This window comes from Zerene cesonia, chromosome 11 (assembly GCF_012273895.1).
Source record: "Zerene cesonia ecotype Mississippi chromosome 11, Zerene_cesonia_1.1, whole genome shotgun sequence".
Lineage (NCBI taxonomy): Eukaryota > Metazoa > Arthropoda > Insecta > Lepidoptera > Pieridae > Zerene > Zerene cesonia.
The window spans coordinates 3,162,051-3,184,047 of record NC_052112.1 but is presented as its reverse complement, the minus strand read 5'-3'; the positions used below and the strand labels follow the sequence as shown (position 1 = coordinate 3,184,047).

Here is a 21,997-nt window from a genome sequence, read left to right as displayed (position 1 = left end):
CGTTAACAAATCAACCAGATTGGTGGAGCCGTTCTCGAGCATTTTATTTAGATTGATTTCATAACCGCATTAAGCTTGATTCAAATAAAATGACATCTACTTACTTACATGACGGTTTGAAAGCTATTGATATGTTAATGAGGGAAAAAAAAGATTACGGTGTTTTTGTCTCTTAGTTACGATTTAACTCAAAAGTTATACCTATGTCTACGGGATAATTTTTTTTTTATGCACCGTGAACCAAAGCGAAGCTGGTACAAGTGGCTTGTCTTAATATCAAGAGAACTAGTTTTCCCGCGATTTCAATCATATTATACACAATTTTAAAATATAGAAATAGCCTTCATCAATAAATTGACTATTTAACGGGAAAATAAATTAATTCGAACTCAATTCGAGAGAGAATCGATTGCATTTGAGTTCCTGGAATTCTTTATCTTTACTTATATTATTGAGTAATAAAATGAACAAGTGTAATTTAAATTTATATTTTAATAATAACTAAAATGCAAATAATGAAGAATCTTACACATCAGCTATTTCGAATATTCTCTAAAACAACAGTAAATTGAAATGTTAAGGTCCTTAGTTCAAACATTTCTGAAGTTGAAAGAGATATTTGTATCAAAGTTAGGTCACTTGAAGCAGAAAATCTAATTTGACTTAAAGTTCGTTTCCGCATTTCACGTTTCATTAAATGTTTGACCAATTAAATAAAAAATTTGTATTTTTCAAGCGCCGTTGCGTCGGAACCTTGTAATATTTAAATTAACACCGCTTTATTTATTTTATTGTTAATGTCAAATATCTGGAAAGTAAAAATACTTACTGTTTACATTATTTATTTTTTTACATTATTACTATATTTATATCAATAGCTGACTGAGTCTGTATAATTAAATAACAGCGGAGTACAATTTTATTAAGAAGATAGCACAGTTGAGATATTCTCGTATTTCATATACAAATTAATATTTTATAACCCAGGGGGGAACGATAACGGCGAATGTAATGGAATGTAATCATATCTACGCTCAAGGTCCCATATTCAAGTCAAAACCAAATCAAATGACCTATAAAATATTTGACATGTTTATGATGAAATAATTAATCAATTTACATAATGAAGCTTTTATGAGTCATGCATAATCCGACATTGAGTAGAATACAGTATGAACACTTACTTATCGTATTAGCTTCACCTGTATTTTAGTATGTTTGTATGCAACCGAATCTTTTAATCTCCAAGTTGATCCGTCTTAAACGGACAGATTAAAATCAAACTATGTGCACTTATCAAGGATTGGTGACTGTGAAGAATTTGACATTTCAGTAAATTCATGAATCCATTTTATTATTCCGATTAGGATCGCCAGGATTAAAAGATTTCCATACGTATACACTGTATAAGAGCAAGTGAGACAATTTAGTTGATTCTCCCAAAAAAATACTACTAGAGGAAAAACTTCTTTTCTATATCCGATTTTGACGAAACAATGTTTTGGCAACGCTCCTAATTATATGTAATCCACCTGTTAGAACCGCGTACCAGCTATCTACGTACCAAATGGTTCAGGTCAAATTCTGTAATTAATTTTTTTTTTGTCTGTCTGTCTGTCTGTATCTCGAATGGGAATCACGCAAAAACTACTGAACGGATTTTGATGAAACTTGGTATGGTTACATCACCTGCTCCGAGGAAGGATCTTATTTACTTTTCATCCATTCATCCCGGAAATCTATACGGTGTCTGAGGGGGAGGGGTGAAAGTCAATCTAAGTATTTATTGACAAACGCGAAAAAAGTCGCGGGTACAGCTAGTTATATATAAACGTTTAGCTAAGATACTAATAGGGAGTGACCATTGGAAATTGAAACATTTAAGCCTCATAATAGACGGTGTTTTAAAAAACAATTATAGGCCCAAATGGGTGCCTTTGATTTTGTAATTGCTTTCACATCGTGTGAAGGTAAAATCACTTGGAAAATGGAGAGGACGGAATAATTGGTAATTCTATCCGACACAAGACTACAAAGTGGGGTGACTGGATGGGATTAGGTGCCGGAACGTGTGACTTTTATCAAATCTAAAATTAAACATGGAACCTTTTTTGGCATTCGCCGTAGGTAACAACTAGGAAATCATGTGTTTAGGAAATAGATATGTTATTTTATATATGGCTATAATACAGCATTGTCTAGGTGTTACAATCAATTGAATTTAATTAATTGAATTTAATCTACATAGGCAGCTTCTTTACCTATCTATTTAGATTTGATTAAATTAAGTATAAATCAATAGTTATATTTAAAAAAGGAACTTGATGACGTTGTAGGGGTTATTTAATATTATAATGCGATCTGTAAAAAGAAACGTAGAACATAAAATTACATCTGCACGCGAAACAGTTTGCCCTTTCATGTGAGATGTTGATTACCTACGGGTACGAAATCGTCATGTTGACAGAGTTCAATCAATACTCCCATAGCTATCATTTGAAAGTATTAATCCTCTTGACGTGAAAACGTAAGAGTACTTTAAAACAAATGACGCAGAAATCCGAAGCATTTTTTATTATTAAAGTTGCTTTTCGATGCTGTCCGATATTCACCTCTGTTTCAATAACGATACGATTCTTTTCGGTTCGGTTCGATTACTCGACGATTTATAATTATCAGTAGCGATTCGGATCGCACTAATGCCTACCGAGCTGTGTTATTAACTCGTTACATGAACAGATGCCGAAAAGTACGACGAACGAACATTATTTTGCTGATGAGATCGAAGTGGTACTTATAGGTATTTTCTTGCGGCATTGCGTCAGTAAACGCTGATGTCTGTTTCACGATTGTTCCAAATGATTCACCGCTTGCCGTATATCTTTTTATTATTTCATTCACATTACGGTCATCTAGCACTTCATTAAATATAAAAAATACTAAAACAATATCAAGATATTTATTAATCTTTTATAACAGTGCATCGTTATTCGCCTTGAGATTAGCATACAAATTCAATCGGTTTTTGAACATCAGTGATTAGTAAACGGCATGTATATCCAACACCAAATTATATAGTACTAGCTGCGCCCGCGGTTTCACCCGCGTAAGTCTGTATCCTGTAGGAATATCGGGATAAAAAGTTGCCTGTATGTTTTTCCAGTTATTCAGCTATCTATGTACCAAATTTCATTGCAATCGGTTCAGTAGTTTTTGAGTGCAAGAGCAACAAACACACACACATCCTTACAAACTTTCGCATTTATAATATTAGTGGGATAGTAGGATTATCACATAACATAATACTATACTACTAGTATTATGCTTTCTGTGACTGTACTAATAACGAATGTGTGAATAGCGGTATGCGACGCGTTTAGAGGTTAGCGTAACCGATTGGATTTCTGCTCTGCTATGATAGTTCAGTCACAGATAACATAATACTACGGTTCAGTCTTCCAAAGAACAATTCTAACAACAAAAGTAAATGGTGAATTGTATTGTCAGTCTGTAACGATATCGACGCAAAAAATGAACAAAGAGACAAATTTACAAATTCACGGTGTCAGAGGCCTGTTTCCTTTGCCTCACGCATCCCAGTCCATTCCTTCTTTCCGGTCGTCAAACCATTCTTTTATCCCTTACCCACAGAACAATCTGCGAATGTTCATGGGCTGTGGTGATCGCTTACTATAAGGCGATCCACTGGTTGCACGCATGACATAAGCAATTTCCCTATATTAAGAATGTATCGAGGAGAGAGTGGTGAAATAATTAGCTATTCCGAGCGTTATTATTAAATAAAAGTAAAATTTTATATTACGGTAATTGTAATAAAAAAGCCTATATATACTAACAACCAAAAGTGAAATTTAATTCGGTTCTTTGTTTGAATGCTCTATCTCCAGGAACTATCTACAGGGCCGATTTCAAAAATTCTTACATCGATGAATATATGATATGAACAAACAAATATGAGGAGAAGCTAATATCACTGATATGCACATGTCCATACTTATCTGAAAAACAATAGATTCCTGAATATAATGTACATAGCTACTTGCTCAGATGTTTTACATCTAAAGAAATATCTTTAACTTCAGTATCTTTATTTATGACACTTTTACGGCCTGCTATCTCTTGCTGTTGTAAATATTTACATACAACCCTTGCGTAGAACGTAGATGTACTACGTTATTACGGTACCCCAGGTGAATATGTAAATTTTGAGATCTTATTATACAGTACCTACACACATAAAGTAAGGTTTTTTCGATTGGTAATAGTTAAACTTCTAAAAATGTCTTCTTTTTTGTTAATTTCTAATATAAGCAATACACCTATATTGGAAATGCTCGTATTACTCCTAATGTACTGATTTATTTATATTAATTGGCTCCCTATTATTTTCATTTAGGTACAACTCATAGCATTGCTCCCGTGGAAGAATAATTTGTTCACCCCTTGACTGAATTCGCGGGATCAAAAATTAATTAACATTTAAGATTAAATATTGCTCCAATTTAGACCGTTTTAGACGATCCAGAGTTATTCGCTTTTATCGAGTTCAATTGTTTTTTATAATCCAAATTATCATAACCGTTCGTGAATAAAATGGAGTATTTTCTTTTTGTATCTATAAAAAATAAATCGTGACAATATCACAGATAACATATTAAGTAGGTAGGTGGACATATTTGGGCAGGCACATGCTGTCATGAAATGTTCGTTTCATGGCCTTAATTTATTACACGTTTTCATACAATAGATTTATATCTCAGACTGTCATCTAGGTTTATGTGAAAACGTGTGACCTAGGATGAATTCCTTAGAATTATGATGCTTTGTGTCAAGCCGTGAATAAGAAACCATTTATCAGCCTGGAATGAATATATATTTCAAGCAACATTATTCGTAATTTTAATTTAAAACCAGGCAAAAAAAGTAAAATTTTGGTTATACTACTTGACCTGATATAAGCAGAGACAAATCAAAAGTCATTAAAATCCGATCAGTTTTGTGTAACACATCTTTCTTTCATATAAAATAGGGATTCATACTTTGATTAATAATAATAGTACTCGTAAGCAGTCAACCTTAGTACCTACATTATACAGCATACGTTGTAAATAAATTTTATAAGAATTTTCAAATCAGAGCTTACAAGTAACGTCTTTAGAAAATGTATAATTACATTAACCCTCTTAATGTTGTTTGCAGTGTATCAAAACAAAAGCGGACCTAGGTAAGTCTTCGTTATATACGTAGCATCAGATGGAAAATTAGAATGCTTGCGAGAAAAGAGCAAAAAATGTAAATTACAGTCTATAACACGCTTTTGCACTGCGCTTAGAAAATTGAATAGAAAATTATTTGCTACAATAGGTCTGCATGTTGTGATATAATATTTATGCAATTAATGTGCAGCTAGATAAGAAAGAAAGCAATGATTACTTTTTAAGATATTTAAAAGTAGGTAGGTGTACCATTTTTATTATTGAAAGCGCGTTCATATACTTAACTAGTGGTTCGCCCCGACTTCATAATTATATTTGGTACATAATTATAAAACCTATAGCCTTCCTCAATAAATGGGCTATCTAACACTAAAATAAATTTTTTAATCGGACCAGTAGTTCCTGAGATCAGTGCGTACTTCTCTTCACCTTTTAATATTAGTATAGATAAAAAGTCCACGAATTTAGTTCATGAATCCGTTGTATTTATAGAATTACCTACGAGATATCATAGATATCCATCACGGTAGAAGTCAAGGCCAATAATCAAAATTGGATTGCATATGATCAGTTTGAAGTTGAAAGTAGGACATCAGAAAATCAGCGATGCTGACGGGCTGGGTTAACGGGTGGCCGTTAGCACGTGCCTGAGCCACCCTGAGCGCTGCCAATCCAATCTCCGTAAATACGGACGTTTATGGCCGTAGATTTCTACTCACTTTAGAAACGCTTCATAGTTTATGAATTTGAAGCAAATGGCTGATTTTGATCTTGTAAACTGAATAGCTATCAGGTTGAATACAGCCATATCGCGAGGGGTTTAATAAAGATACTGATATGATTTTAGACAGATCTTACGGATAACTGAGTATCATCATCGTATTTTATTTCATTTTCATTTCCTGAAAATATTCTGTAGCAGTTATTAATTGGACTTTTTTTGTAACGATATAAGTTGAGGTATCTAAAACTTATATTAAGTTATATGTGAACTGCTACTTTTGAAATATCTAGACCATAGACACAATTTGTAATCTTAGGGACCTATGTGGTCAGCATTTAACCATCACTTCACCTGTCAATAGAAAAAAAAATCAAGTACGTTTTTATAAAATAAATAATATCTGTAAATGTGCATAGGTACGTTACATCGTAGAATTTAATTAAATAATCAATTATTATTCAATAAAGTGAGTGTAAAATATTCCATTATATCAATATACTGATTTTAATTGCATCTGAATAATTTTTATAATTAATTACCTTTCCGCCTGCGTGGTCAAGGGAAAATATACATTCCCCGCATAGTACCGTGTGATTTCCAGGATAGGTTAAATATCCTTCCTCGGGTCACAAACTATTTTTTTATCAAATTTGGTCCAAATCGCTTCAGTGGTTTAGGCGTGAAGAAGAGACAGAGCAATTTTCGCATATATGTATAATATTAAGCAGGGATTTAATCCATGTGCCCGCTTACGCTACTGTGCTGTGACTGGCTAGGGCTGATGCTTAGTAGAAAACAGTTTACACATTTATCACCTCACATAGAAAAACAGACTTTTACACATATGACGACAAGTCCATTTTATAATTCTGAAATGATTTAGAGACGTGACATGTTAAACTGCATATTATATTCAATTGGAAGGTTTCATAAGCCAAAACCATGGCACAACATACGTGATAACATAAGCTTGTATTGAACAAATCTGAATCTGATTGAGGTAATTTCTCATAAAATAAATCTTTCACTGATTCTAACTACAAAACGACTTTTATTGCATATCATACAATGTATAATCTAATACCCCACGAAGTACATAGTGTACATATTGTAAAGTATATCTTACAAATGTAATCAAGCAAATGCTATAATAGCAACAAATGCAATAAAAAGGCTACGTTCGATTGATTCACAATGCGTGTATCTATCAATGTGCAGTGGCCAACGGATAGTCCCTAGTTAACTCTATCTAGATGTACGATAGTCGCTCGTGCTCGCTGTTCCATGCCAGTGGTTCATCATCACTCGCGCCGGATGCCTCGATACAACGGCACATATTTAAATATTTTACATCATAATTTAATTAATTCCCGATGAATATCAATCGCCCACGTGTAAATTGTACATCTGTGTAACCTTTAGCTGAGTGGTAATTGGTGCATAATTTAAGATGTATTTGGAAGAAGTGGTGTTATGATTTCATCACAAATTCATGATTAAAGTGCTATAATGTATACAGTGTTAATAGATTTTTCAAGTGAGCCCTAATCATTTAATGTTACAATTCATATTTTCAAATTAAACCTGTAGAATTAATTAGAATACCAGAGTAATACCAGATAAATATATCTATCTTGGCATGTTATACAATTTTACAATAACTAATTTTAGGCCTTAATTCACACAATGTTTAAATTAACTGGTTATCACTAACAAAATTATACCAAAGAACACAATGTAATGAATAAATAACTCATATCGGGAGGCATGTGAATATAAAAATTTTTATCTTTTATTTTTTTTACTTACTGTAAATTAGAGTACTGTAAATTTTATTTTTGTGTATCAGAAACAAAATATTTTGTCTAAAATATCTGAGTTGCCCTTTGATTAAAAATTCAAATTAGGACTCAAATATCATTATGTGAAAAGACAACAAACTATGAAACATAAAACTAATGCTTTATTCAAATTGGATGTCTGATAGGTGTCAATTTTTCAGCTGGTAACAGCTTCACTAAACAGTCAGTGCAATAGTCGGTCCCTGCATTATCAGTCCACCTTGCCCCAAGAAAGCCAACCTTTTGACAACCCACACACATTGTCTTTGTTTGATATACCGGTGCTGTTTCATCTAACAATCTCTGTACTTTTGCAGCTTTCAAAAGATCCAACATAAGACTATTTCCAGTCCTAGTTTCTAAAGACACTGTGTCTGGACCCTCACTATCATCATTGGGGTCTTCCATCTTAACTGGAACATGCAATTTTGGAAAGAATGTTGATTTCTTATACAACATACTTTTATGCTTGTCCTTTCCAACATATTTTGGAGCTCTTCCAGGGACGGGTAAGCCAGCTTTTGCAAGTTTAGCAAAATATTTCTGTATTCTACTCATAACCTGCAGAGGTGTTCTTGTGCCTAGAGCTTCAGCAATTTTTTTATATCTCCTAGCTTCTATTGGTTCTTCTGGATAAATTTCCAATAATTCTTCTAACCTTTTCTGTTCCTCACATGACCAAAGCTGGTTGAATGTCTCAGGTTTATTGTCCGTGAATGTCCGACCCCTGACTTTCATGCCAGATTCCATTTCATCTTTAGCTCTTTTACTCTTTTCCGATTCTAGGGATATATCAATACCATACTTTTCCCAGTCTATTCTTGGTATATCAGATATGACTTGTCGAGGTGGAAACTTTAAATTTCCAGATTTCAAACTTTGAACAAATGATATAGGATCATCTAAGGCTTTAATTTTTGACTCATTCAATCCTTCAATATCTTTAAGAGCTTGCACTTTTTGGGCTTCCAATTTCACAATATACTTCAATAATTCACTGTAATCTTTGTTCCCCCTCAAAGCAAGGTGGTCAGTTTCAAAAGCGAATTCTCCACCACTGTCTGAAGTTTCTTCCTCGTAGTTATCCATTGCGAGAGTACTGAAATGTAATTATAATTTATTTGAGTAGGTACATAAATTTACCAGTTGAATTTACTGCTGTTCTTACTTCTGTATAAAGTATATTCATATGAATAATGTCGGGTGTAAAATTAACGGGAAGTCCAAAAAGATTAAGTGTAAGACTAAAAAACAAACTAAATAGTGTTCATCAAAGAAAATACACACCTGAGAACCGAAGTTCATCACTTGAAGGTAGTAATCGGTAAGTAGCAAATGTTTCGTTTTTTTTTTTTTGTTTAATTTATGTTTTATACTCTACGTTACAAACAAGAGTTTTTTTTTAATAATATAAACAAAACAAACTAATACAATACGGATTGTCGGCAAAGCCTGCATATCAATTAACAATCAAAGTCACACGCGCTGTCAAATGTCAATTGTCAAAATTCACACTGATCACCATCAACTCCTTATCCTTATTTTAATATATTTTCTTTACATATGTACATTAACTTTTTTTATTAATAGATTGATACTTAGTAAATCTCTCTCTCTCTCAAAGATCATTTATAGGCTGGCATTGTACTTTTAAATTTATTAAGGCGCCCTCTAGCTTGAAATTGTAAAACAACTAAGGACGTAACGTACGGCTTAATCTATAGATGGCGTTATAGCAAAATCTGAAACGCTGAATTTTCTTCTTTAGCCTAAAGAGCAATAATCTTTAGACAGATGGCGTGTAATGAAATTTTGAAAAGTTGTTTTACGGGTACTTCCGACGGCAATATCATATATCGTAGGTCCGTATCCCGTATGTTATTCCAGTTGTCCAGCTGTTTACGTATCAAATTTCATTGCAATCGCTTCAGTAGTTTTTGGGTGAAAAAGCAACAAACACACACACTCGCATCCTTACAAATTTCGGATTTATAATATTAGTAAGATTATATGGTTTTGTTGGTTAGTAATAATATTCCTTTTTCAATCAAGAATGTCAGTGTCTACTTATTTGGCATTTTTTAAATATCTCAATATGACCGTGATAGATCGTTCATCCCATTATATTATAATGAAAGTGGAGGAAAAAAAGCGAACTTATATTAATTATTCATATGGGCGTAGCTAAGGTTCAAACCCGAAACGTTATTGCATTAACAGTTTTATAATTTATTCTGTGCAGCGTAACTCATTTACATTTTTTTAATTAATATATAAGGGACGTCTGAAAATCAGCGCAGCAAATCTAAACTTTCGAATGCTGGGCAGCAATAGCTAAGACTCAGCCTTATGAGACATATTATGTAATTTAAATTCTATGTTATGTGAAAATGTTTGAAACAATAAACCAATTTATATTTTATTTATATACTTTATATGTTTTACTCCTTACAGACAGTCTTATCAAACTGTTTCCGTGGCTATCTGGAAAGTTGTTTTTCGGTTATTTTTCGGATACTCTTCGGAGAGAGTGCTGCTGAACTAAACTCTTCATTCTTCACTCGAATCGTAATGAACAGGAACTTAGCTTCGAGGCAAACGCGCAGTTTTGCTTACCAGCAGATAGTGAACAAACGCTTCCATTTGGTCTTAGTATTTAGTATAAGTAGCTAATACCTATCCTTCCCAAAATGTATTCAAGCATTTAAGTTTTTTTGAGAACCTTTCCTTTTCTTTGAGACTTTCGCCGAAGTACGCCATGTATTCAAATAAGTGACATTTATCATAAAGTAAATTTTGCGTTCAATTACTACGAATAGCACTTAAAGTCTGAAACATTTAACTTTGCGACAGACCTATTTAACTTTAAACAAATCCTGTCACAACAGGGGCGGCCAATTTTCAGTGGAATATTCAATCTCGCTTGTATTCAACACAGGCCGAAGTTATGAGCAGAGGTATTTACGGTGAAAAATGTTTAGACAAGTAGCCATATCAAGTTTTACTAAATTGGGCTAAAGTTCCCTAAAGATAAAGTTCCTTCCTTGCATGTTAATTGAATCATGATATTTTTAACATTTAGTTTTACAACAAAAGCTTTATAAAAATGTCTCCGCCTCGTGATCAAATTTTTTTATATTCTTTCAAAATTTGATTATATTGATACTTGATATTTTTTCAAAGAAATTTGATTAATCAATTATTTTTCAGTAAAGTGGCCTTAGCCCTAAGTGAAGTGAAACCTTATTTCATCAGCTATTTGCCAGAAGAAGTGCAGCCCTTTTGCAAATGGGAAAAAATGCATAGACACAGAACTTTCATATATTTATTGTATCCTTCTCATTTGTTTATTCAAAATTTAAATTTCATATATTTGAAAAGATGTTTTGTCTGGTGATTGATTTGTCTTGTGTAGTGTTACATTATCTCCAGTACAATACTCTTTAATTCATTAAGCATAATAGGTATACTATTATTTGGATGAATATAAAAGATATTTTAAACAGGTATGGTACCGAATCTCGTATTTCCCTGTAGTAACAACGTAAATATTTAGCTTTGTTTAATTAGATGTGTAGCATCTTTTTTCATGTTTCATCTTTTTTTTGGGAAAATATTTAAATAATTGTTGCCTATGCAACGAGTCAAACAAACATTGACGAGCGCTATTTTTCGAAACAAGAAGTTCAGTGGTGAGTGAATAACTCATTATTATTAATTGAGAAAAAAATGTACGTATTGTTTTAGAGAATGATATAATATATACTTCTTCGGATCCACGCTGCCGCAGTATATGCCGCAGTAATTGTAAAAACCATTAGATTCATTGTAATCTAACTCGCGAGATTGTAATCTGTCGATAAATTGTAATCCGTAACATTTATCTGCCATTTAAACATAACCAACCCATCACATTGAATGCCTATTTAGCAATTTAAATAGATTACAATTTACTCAAAAATAATGCTAGCCGTACGTTACGGAATACCTACGGATCATTTGTCGAAAAATTACAATCTCGCGGGAATGTAGCGAGCGACATTTTAATCCAACGATGGTGTCATTATGTTTAATATCCTTTTAATTTTTATCTCATTATCCAACAATAAGTCAAATTTTTATATGCGCGTAAATACAGGTAGTGTATTATACAGTTCTGGTATCGGTAATTCGGTAAAAGCTCAGCATACAAAGAATGAAAGTTGAACTACTGCCAAGTTCTCGAATTGTCCTGTTATCTTAAGTTTATAAACGTGAGAGGAAATTGGGTTAGCAATGCTGGGGACAGAAGTTCCGTGCTAACTAAATACCTGGTTTTATTTTCCTCGTACAGAAATTCCACATTCCCACCGTTTGGAGGTAATATGGAATTTTATATTTCCTATCCTAATATTGCATATACCTTCAAACTTGTGTTGATATTGCGAGCTACAATAAAAGATCTTTTTCGTGTGTTTGAGGAATGATGGATACTACGGTGATATCGTTTATGAGAATAGATTTCTAGCCCATGTATTGCACACTTTTCGACTTTTTTGACGAAGGGGAAAATGAATAACAATAACTGAAAATACTTAAGCATCCCAACAGTATGCTTTTTCTCGTCAAAACATTTTTTTACAAAAAACATTTTTCAAACATACAATAGAAGTGTATAGTATGACCCATTTATTTTCCACATGAGTTAACTTCTCGAAATATAGCCGGCTTACACAGCTGTTTGTAAAGATCGTCGATCTCTTTTAAATAACATACTATATTATTTTCCTGGAGGATTATTGCATGAATGATTTCACTCTGTCCTTCATATTCAAATAGGAATGCAATAAACAAATCCCATGTATATTATTGAAAATATTCAATCTCATTTCTATCTGCGAGCAATAAATATTGAAATAAGATATACCATCGAAGGAGACAAACATAAATATCACGGATAGCTTCTTTTCGATATTATTGTCTATGTAGGTTATAATGAAAACTTTCGAACCTAAATTCAAATTTTTCACATAGTCAGAAGTATTTTATACTAGACACTCGTCCCGGCTCCGCCCGGATATCAAGATTTCCATTTTATCCCAAGGCAAGATTTTGTCGGGATATAAAGTATCCTATAACCCAAGTCAGTTCAAATCCTCTCTGTTTAGCAAATTTCATCAAAATCCGTTCAGTAGTTAGAGGGTTATTGACGGACAAGCATCCAAAGAAACAAACTTTCACATTTATGAAATTATTTATAATATAAGTGTGAAGTGTGATCACATACATAAAATTGACAATTAATATGAGATGATAATCACACACATTATGATTTACATATTTAATGTCGTCTATAAAACAGTATTTTTAAAACCAAAAGTAAAATTTGTTTTGCTTACATATACTTACTATTCAAAAAGAAATCAATCTTCACTGTTAAACGGTTACATAGCTACTTTATATAAATAGCATTGCCACTGACGACGTGAGATGCCCTACAATATACTCCATTCACATAAAACATTGGTTATTTTCCTCTATCAACGCTTTATTCGAGCGGTTCACACACAAATGACAACATCATTAAATAGATTCCGTCCGTACAAGTAAACATAATGAATAAGAGCGATTTAGGTTGGGGTTTGGAACAAAATATATACAGAGTAATCTTACTTAATGTTAAAGCTTTCAATATTTTTGCTTACGTTCACAAACAAGGTGATTCAGAATAACTGCTGTACGAAAACAATAAAAATATAGCTATGTATGCAATAAGATATGGCAAAGTAAATCTTTGTTTGTAACTAGCTTAGATATCTAGTACCTATCTAGGTACATATTGACTTTAAAAAGTATAATTACTATTTATTAATTTCGATTTCGAGTAGACGAATTTATTAATTTCGATAATTAACTGAGCTCGCTTATTTACAAATGATTACGTATTAAAATATACTTAAAATTACTTTAAATGAGAAATTATTAATTCTAGCCTATGAAGTGTGAATGTGAAAGTCTATGAACAATTAAGTCTAACGATTAGATCTGTATTAGTAAAATATATAAAGAAAGGTCACGAATCGCTATGGTAGTTAGTAACTCCCTTATATAAATCGTAAATATATATGAAGCATACATGTTTTACAATAAAGAATCAAACGGGTTACGTGACGGTAAACAATTACCGTCTCTAATGAGCAACTCGCAGGTCTGTTGAAATTCACAGATTAAAGGGAAATGGGGTTACAGAAACCAACATCAACATGTTAACGCTTGTCACCCATGTCAATATAACATATTTGTCTTTGACAGCTATCCCGGGCCATACAATTTGGGGTAATTATAAATACGCAGCTGAGGCAGGTGACAATTATTATATCCTTATAAAATGTTCTTGGCTGTATTACAATACATACCGAACAGAGTTTCGCAATTCAACGTATTTTTCTAGAAGCTCAATAACAATTGATTATTCCCGTGTAGCGACTCACGATCCAGGCAAATGATTTTACAACCCTCTTATCATTCCCAAAGGGATAAAAATGCCGGAGTCGTACGCAAAGCCTCCGAAGTTTTCTTAGATATATGCCTTCTTATCTTCCTTTTATTTGTTTGCTTCGAAAGCTATGCTAAGAGGTCCTGGAAATTACGATAACATTTTTATCTGGGGGTATTATTCCCCTGTCTTGTTTTTAATCTTTTTATCCCGACCTTATTTTTTAAGTCAACAACATGCTTGTATTTGCATTCTGTTTGGTTGAGTCATGTTTCGTAATAAAATCTACTCATTAGGTTCGCCGTATCATACGGTTCGTCTGATTATTTCACAAATATCAGTTTTCACGCATTGCCATGCCTAAAGCATTGGATATAAAAATACTTGAATAAAAACATTACTTTCAACAATACATTTACTTCATTTAAAATTGTTCAAAATGAAATAATATACTTATTGCAAAAGCTTACCCACAAGTCTAGAACCGACTAGGTTCGTTAAATCAACGTGTTGTTGTTACAGCTGTAATCAAATGTTTTATCTAGGTCAAACCTTAGTCATATAGTTTTACATTCACAAGGAAGGTTTGGCAACAGATGCTCTAATAAAGCGACCATTGACTTGACCTAGGCTTTGATGTGAAATCGTAATTCTAAACGTTCCTGTGACCCTAATGTGAAGATTTAGTTCAATTGCTTAGCACATGCAAAATAGTAAAGTTACGTAAGGGCAACCTTTATTGACTTTCATTTCGAAGAATATAACTTCGGGCACAAGCAGGTATGTGAAAATTTCTGAATTGCACTATTCATAACTGAATATATTGCACATCGAAGAATATCGTAAGAATAATTTTGTTTTCTTGTATTCTGAGCTCCATAAAATGCAAGATAGCTTTAAAATGATATATAACTTACATTTAAACATTTTATAGAGAAGTTCTGAAACCAGTATAATGTATTTTTATTTTTGAAATATTGTTAAGAATGAAGCTCATATAGTAATACATATTTCAACTGTAAAAAAGCTGCGATTTTATTTAGATTTGTTCGATTAAAATTCACATAATTTACTAGCCACATTGTTCTTTAAATTTCGTGGGACGTTAGGGTAGTCCTACGCTTTAAATGTTTAGTAAGTATATCCCTAATGTAAAAATAATTAGGTTGTATCAAGTTGAATTTTTATTTACATATATATATATATAACCCTTAAAAGAGCATAATAATCAAAATTGTGATATACTTGTTTTCTACTCATTTTGGAATGAATGTTATGAAATGACACAATTACATCTTAGTTATGAGAAGTGTAGGTACACGTGGGTTAATCGCGTTTTAATTGGATGATTATGTTCGGAGTGCAGTCGCATCCTGCTCGCATTCGCGCTTAAAAGTTAGACAATTTAGAGTCATTTGTCACCTTCTAGAGATCCATTGTTGACATTAATTCACTTTTAGTTGAATCGCATTATTTAAATTTCATAACAAGCAGAATAAAATTGTCTTTACGTAAATCGTCTGGTAAAGTGACTCATCTGTTCAAGCGACCTGCCTCCACATTCAGGGGAGAGGCTATGGAATCCGACGAAAGAGTACGCTAGATATATTTTTCTCAGCCACCATCATTATTACTAATTGTATTTATTTAGATTATAATGTAATAACTCTCTTGTATACGACACATGATTTAAAACGAATGTATTGTTCTCAATAGTAAGTTTATTGTAAGCAGAATTTTGCGAAGATATGCCTTTGAGACATAGAAATGGCACTCTGAATAGACCACGTATGTATCAGAAGGCTGTAGCCTAATAGCATTAGGTGTGACGCTGCACTACTTCAATGAATAAAAGCATCTAGAGCCTTTAGGATGTGGCCATTCCATGTATATACTAAGGTTTTCAATGTTCAAAATTGGTGTGTAATTAAATTCTCAATAACAAAGTTTATGTTTATAATATTCATAAAGAAAATAATACTTAAGTAATAACTATTAAATAAATAATTTTTTTATTGTCACCAAAATGGATACGTACATAAGTTGCTTAAAAATAAGTTATACAACAAAAGTTTATCCAGTAAAAACAGGTGAAAGCCTCTGCTGCCGCATTAAACCGTGGCGTGTATAGCCCGCAGCGTCTATCATTTTATTATGTATACTTAACTATAAGGTTTTAAATTACAAATAAAGTAAACAGTAAAACATTGTGTGTGAAAAAAAGGTTTCATATTTTCGTGCACCTTTTGTTTTCAATGCGTCCTCGTCTCGTTTTTACAAACAAATGGCTAATGATATAAATTTTAGTGATTCCAAAACCCTTAAAAATAATAACCACGTAAGTCTGTTTATGGGATGATTTAGCGCAAATTCGTAACAATTACCTAAACATTTCAAATCTTGAACGCATACACGGCAAATTTTTCCACTGTTAAGTCGTTAAGTAGGTAATTAAAAACCTTGTAAATGAATGAACAATTTTGCAAACTGTTTGAAATTACTGTAATTTAAAGGCTCGCACACACCGACCCTTTGTCTGCGATTTGGCACATAATTACGCAAAGTATCCTTATAAGGAGTAGGTACATTTTCATACTAATTATTTTTACTTTCGTGCGCAAAAATAGCACTCAAACAAAAAAAAACTGGATCTTGTAATTCCACCTATTATATCAAATTCATCTAAATCTTATAACTACTTTTCCGGCGCCCGCGTAGTCAAATACAAAATTAAGCAGTCTCTAGATTTTCCGCATAGTTACCGTTTCCATTTGATTTTCGGAACAAAAACTATCCTGTGTCGTTTTTCAGGTCACAAACTATCATTGTAATATATTTCATCCAAATCTGTTTCGTGGTTTTGGAGTGAAACAGAGATAAGCAGACAGAGTTACATTCGCATTTATATTATAAGTAAGATGAAAAAATGTGCGATACACATTTTAGTAAATAGCATGAAAATGAAATACTAGTTCGCAATTACGATAGACCAACTAGAGTTAAGTATTGGTACTTACGCAGATTGTACTTAAGGTTCAAAGTGGGTTGAGCGAACTAAGTGCACGGTGAGCTATAAAGTGTAATCATTTGGATTTCTGTGTCTTTAAAAATATTAAACACATTTAAGATCACCAATATGAAAATATGGATTTTGGATTGTTCAGACATTAAAGAATGTATCAGTTGCATTCGCTTAATATCTAAAGAAAAAAAGATCAAAATAACCATTCTGGTCTCTCCTTATCTTTCCTTTATGTGTTTTATCATGATCGTGAATTGCCTTATTTAACCACTGTAATGATTATAATAATGTTAAACTATAATTTTTAGAAATTTCAGAATTATGTCAGATAATTTCGGTCAACAATATACCGCAGCCGCAAATACCTCAAAGGGTTACCCTTTCTCATCCTTTTCCATCCTTTTTTACCAACTTTTTGCATATTACAATCAATTTCTTTAAAAACAATACACTATTTCATTACAAGTTGTATGCAGTGGTTGCGCCCGCCCGCGTATATATCTTTATATTTTCCAATGGGTTCTTAACATTTTAAACTAGAAAAATATTTATACTTGTATCCGGTCGTACTTGTATATTGGTCAGAGTGGTGGGGAGCCGCCTTTATTTTTAATCGAACTTGTATACAGTTCGATTAAAGAGAAACAAATAAATAAAAGCACATACATCTTGACAGGTCACCTTTAAAACGTTTGCTATTATAAAACGAAAATCGATGTATTATCATATGCCTATGGGTTAGGGCTATTATTTATTTAGTATTTCATACTCAATCCTATGAATCACACAACAACATCAACACACAAACGTCCCGATCAAGAAAAGATTTCTAACATACATACATATAACAAGAATTTCTAACATAACGTAATCGCCACAAATTGTCATTGATTAAGATTCATGTATCTATGAATTTGAATATTTCCTACACATTTATTAATTTTAACATAATCATCATTAATCATCTCGCGTATATCTTTTTAAGTTTCAGAGATTACCACAACCAAACGAAAAATCAGCAATTATGTTTGCTTAGGCTTTGTAAATAAATTCAAAAAGTCTAAAATGACATGTTTCTGCAAGTCGACATCAATTGCCTTTTTCGCGTTAAAAGAAGAGAGGAAACAGATAGAATCAGAACCACCCCAACTCCTCCATGAAGAGGCTTCATGGAGTGACCTTGGTGAACCCTAGGTGACTTGTCTTGTAGGTCGCAATTACCGCACATTTCAAAACTGTGATAAAAATATGAATTTATGCAATTTAATATTTAACGTACAAGAATTTATGTGAACATGAGTCTTATTGGTCTGGATGAATAAAATCATCAAATATTTTGTATAATATGTTTTATCAAATTACTTGATCATTGTTATACGTCTCCATGAATAATTTAACAATGTGTTCAACTCATCGTGCGTAATTATTAAATAATTGTTAACAACTCTATATCAAAAGCCAGATCCACTAAACCTCACTTATATCTTATCTAAATGCGATGACTAATTACTATTTATAGTTTACGCAAATCGTTTATCAAAAGAACTTGAAAGAAGTTTGACACAATCAGGGCATAGCTACATGCATAGAAAGGGCGAAGGGTGTCATAAGGTTACATGGCCTACCCCATCGCCGAAGCGTTTGCAGGCAATTTTCAGTCTTGAAGCAGCACCCGAGAGCGGCGGATGGCTTCATCAAAATAGTCGCCTTGAAACGCGGGAAACTTAAATATAATCCGAAGCAATCTATACATTATATTTCAAACGTTTCTATAAGGTATATGTAATACATTCGCAAAATATAATCTTTTGACCGGTCATAAACTGTTAAACGCTACCATTGTTTTTCCAGTGTTGTGTTAACAAACAAATTGGTGCTTATTAGTCAGCTGCTATTACTGTCGTTTAGAGAAATAGTGCATTGTGATTGTGTGGAAAGTACTGAAAACTGTACTTACGGAACGTAGCTTGCAAAAGGCTACATAAGACATTAGTATGAATTTAATTGCGTCGGAATATTCATGAAAAGATTGTTCGTATAATAAAGCAGCGGCTATTGCGCCGTATACGTATTTCTATCGCGAGTATAGAAGTAATTAAGAGTTATAAGGGATTGTTAGACGGATGGTGTGCGATGGTGGCGCAATGCTGTGCCTGGAGTCGCTGGTGACGAGATGGCGCGAGCGTGGGGACCGTAATGAGAGACGAGCACGCTCGCGAAGCCTCTGCTCCTCGGCCGCTGACGGCAGCCTCCTGCAACTGCTGCACAGGCGAGCCAGTAGCGCTATGTAAGTTGTTAAAAATATACCCATAATTGCAACCAACAAGACTATTATTCGTTTTAGGTTACTAAGAAAAAAAGTACAATGCCGGGTGAAGTCACACCTTTGTAGGGCATTTTATATACGAGAATAATTATTGCACCACAACATGCTTTCCTTGTTAAAATAGTCAGATAAAGAAAAAATTAAATTTTTGTATTAAATTGTGGTTTGACTGCAATTTCGGATCGATGAAGGCGCGTTGCTGCATAATATCAATCATCGCATATATTTGTACTTATGCGAGTAGTTGACAGTTGAGGATCGCATTCAGGCGAATTTTTAAGCATTATTTTAGAAATAAAATCAATGAAGAGTCCAGTTATATTATTGTTCCTAAAAGTAACTGCAGGAAAGTACGACTTAAAGCAGTCTACATTTGAGTTCATGAAATTCTAAGTAAGCCGTCCCAAATCCTAGAATTTACATTTATTGGTGTTTTGTTAGACTTCTATGTCTGGCTATAAAATAGAAATAAAAAATATAGTTCGGAGCTTACATCAAGAACTAGTTTATAGCCTTTAGAACTCAGAGATGGCGTACATAACCAACGGTGAAAGAATTTTGGAAATCGTGCCTGAGATTACCAAAAACTAAATATTAAAAACATATCGTTCAAAGAAACAAAAAAAAACTTAAGCTTTATAATATCTACTAGCTACGCCTCGCGGTTTCACCCGCGTAAGTCCGTATCCCGTAGGAATATCGGGATAAAAAGTCGCCTATATGTTATTCCAGTTGTACAGCTGTCTACGTACCAAATTTCATAACAATTGGTTCAGCAGTTTTTGCGTGAAAGAGCAACAAACATACACACATCCTTACAAACTTGCGCATTTATAATATTAAGTTGGTATTGCATTTTATGTTCTTCGCTATTGTTTGTTTCCTGCAAACGAATATTTATCTGGCCAATCCTGATTTCAGCTTGTGACTTTCAGTATTTGATGTACTGGCCGTTTCTTTAATTAGCGTCATTGGGTTCAAAGCGTATCCATACCTCATTTTTACTTCAAGTTTAACGAAAAAAAGATTTTATTTATATACCCATGAACCGTGCAAAATAAAACTCATTTTCAACCGACTTCAAAAAAGGAAGAGGTTCTCTATTTAACTGTATTTTTCATGTTTGTTACCTCACATCTTTTTACGGGGTGAACTGTTTTTGATTATCCTTTTTTATATGAAAGCTGATGCCATTTCTTGTTGTTGTCATGTCCTATTGTTAAAAATAATTAATTAATAAGGAGGTTGATAATTCTAGCCGTAGAAAGTGTTTACACATTTATGGGTACTGAAAATACAAAAACAACAATAACACAAGATGTCTATTTTTTCCTGAGCATAAACATACATTAACCTAATTAAAACATTGAAACCTTTTTTATTTCTAAAACCTCTTCAGAAATTATTGTTTCAACGTGATTGTGTTGCTTATTTCTTTGTAAAATTCGTCTTTTCGCGTAAATGGAATCTAAATAATTTTGATTTACTTAAGTCAATTTATACAAATTATTTATCGCAATGATTTGAATTTATAAATATTATTGTTTTAGGGAGCATAGAAAAACAAAAGATGACTTGTTACAGTTGTGGCCCAGTTTAGTGAAGTAAATTGGGTCACTCAGAAGATCCCGAAGAGATGCAAACATGTACCAAACGATACTTAAATGAAAATATTACCGTTTAATCTCGTTTAATAGACAAGGGTCTATCTGCTTTAACAATGTCAAATCTTTATTTTTTCATAAACATGTATTCTATATATATTTCATAAACATGTATTTATACATGGTATTTTCAATTCCACAACAGGGCAGTATAATAATTAATTTTTTCCAAATTTATAATTCACTTAATACAATGATTAAATTATTCATTATTAGATTTGAGATGGCGTTGTGTTGGTTATAATAATAAGAGATTTTTTTTATTTAAAATTTTTTTATACTCGATGCAAACGCGAAAACCTCTTGAGTATTTAGAATCAAAAAATGAGGTTAGAAAACTTAACATTAACGTGGGTTGGATTTGTCGTCATAGCTTATTTGTTATGTGGTAAATGTAAGAGTGAAAATACATTTATTTTGGGGTGTAATTAAGAAGATGAGCTAGCAACACGAAATCATGGGCTTCAAATATTATTTTTCGCATACATTTCCTAAGGATTGGGTTAACCTTATTTAGATTACAACCAGTAATTGTTACCATTTATATTTTTCGCTTTTTTATAGATGCGTCACCTGATGGTAAGTGACCAGCGTCGTCCATATAATAAAAAATTCAGAGGCGTTTAAGTTTAAACGTCAGAGGCGAGTGTTATATTATCTATGGTCAGGAACACCGCGAATGTACTGCCGGCCTCTTAAATAAGCTTT

General features: G+C 32.8%; 2 protein-coding genes across 5 annotated transcripts in view; one reads left to right on the top strand and one right to left on the bottom strand.

The window, feature by feature from the left end:
• The window catches only part of LOC119830246 (GTPase-activating Rap/Ran-GAP domain-like protein 3), a 114,996-nt gene that overhangs the window by 49,277 nt on the left and 43,722 nt on the right, over nucleotides 1–21,997 (top strand). For 2 of the 4 annotated variants that reach the window (XM_038353186.1, XM_038353184.1), the window contains exon 1: nucleotides 19,112–19,586. The exons of 1 other annotated variant lie outside the window; for it this stretch is intronic. In XM_038353186.1, coding sequence (XP_038209114.1) covers nucleotides 19,423–19,586 — 164 coding nt within the window. In that variant the 5' untranslated portion in view covers nucleotides 19,112–19,422. Of the gene's footprint in view, nucleotides 1–8,918; nucleotides 9,127–19,111; nucleotides 19,587–21,997 lie in introns of those variants that run through there. One more of the 4 variants, XM_038353187.1, reaches the window with a different exon arrangement.
• LOC119830247 (ZZ-type zinc finger-containing protein 3) lies at nucleotides 7,905–9,236 on the bottom strand. The gene is made up of 2 exons (XM_038353189.1): nucleotides 9,090–9,236; nucleotides 7,905–8,901 (listed from the first exon to the last, which is right to left on the bottom strand). The coding sequence occupies exon 2, from the start codon at nucleotides 8,889–8,891 to the stop codon at nucleotides 7,929–7,931; it is 963 nt and encodes a 320-aa protein (XP_038209117.1). The 5' UTR covers nucleotides 8,892–8,901; nucleotides 9,090–9,236; the 3' UTR covers nucleotides 7,905–7,928.

Coding starts and splice junctions, on each gene's coding strand:
- LOC119830247 (XM_038353189.1), bottom strand. CDS start 8,891: ATGGATAACTACGAGGAAGAAACTTCAGACAGTGGTGGAGAATTCGCT.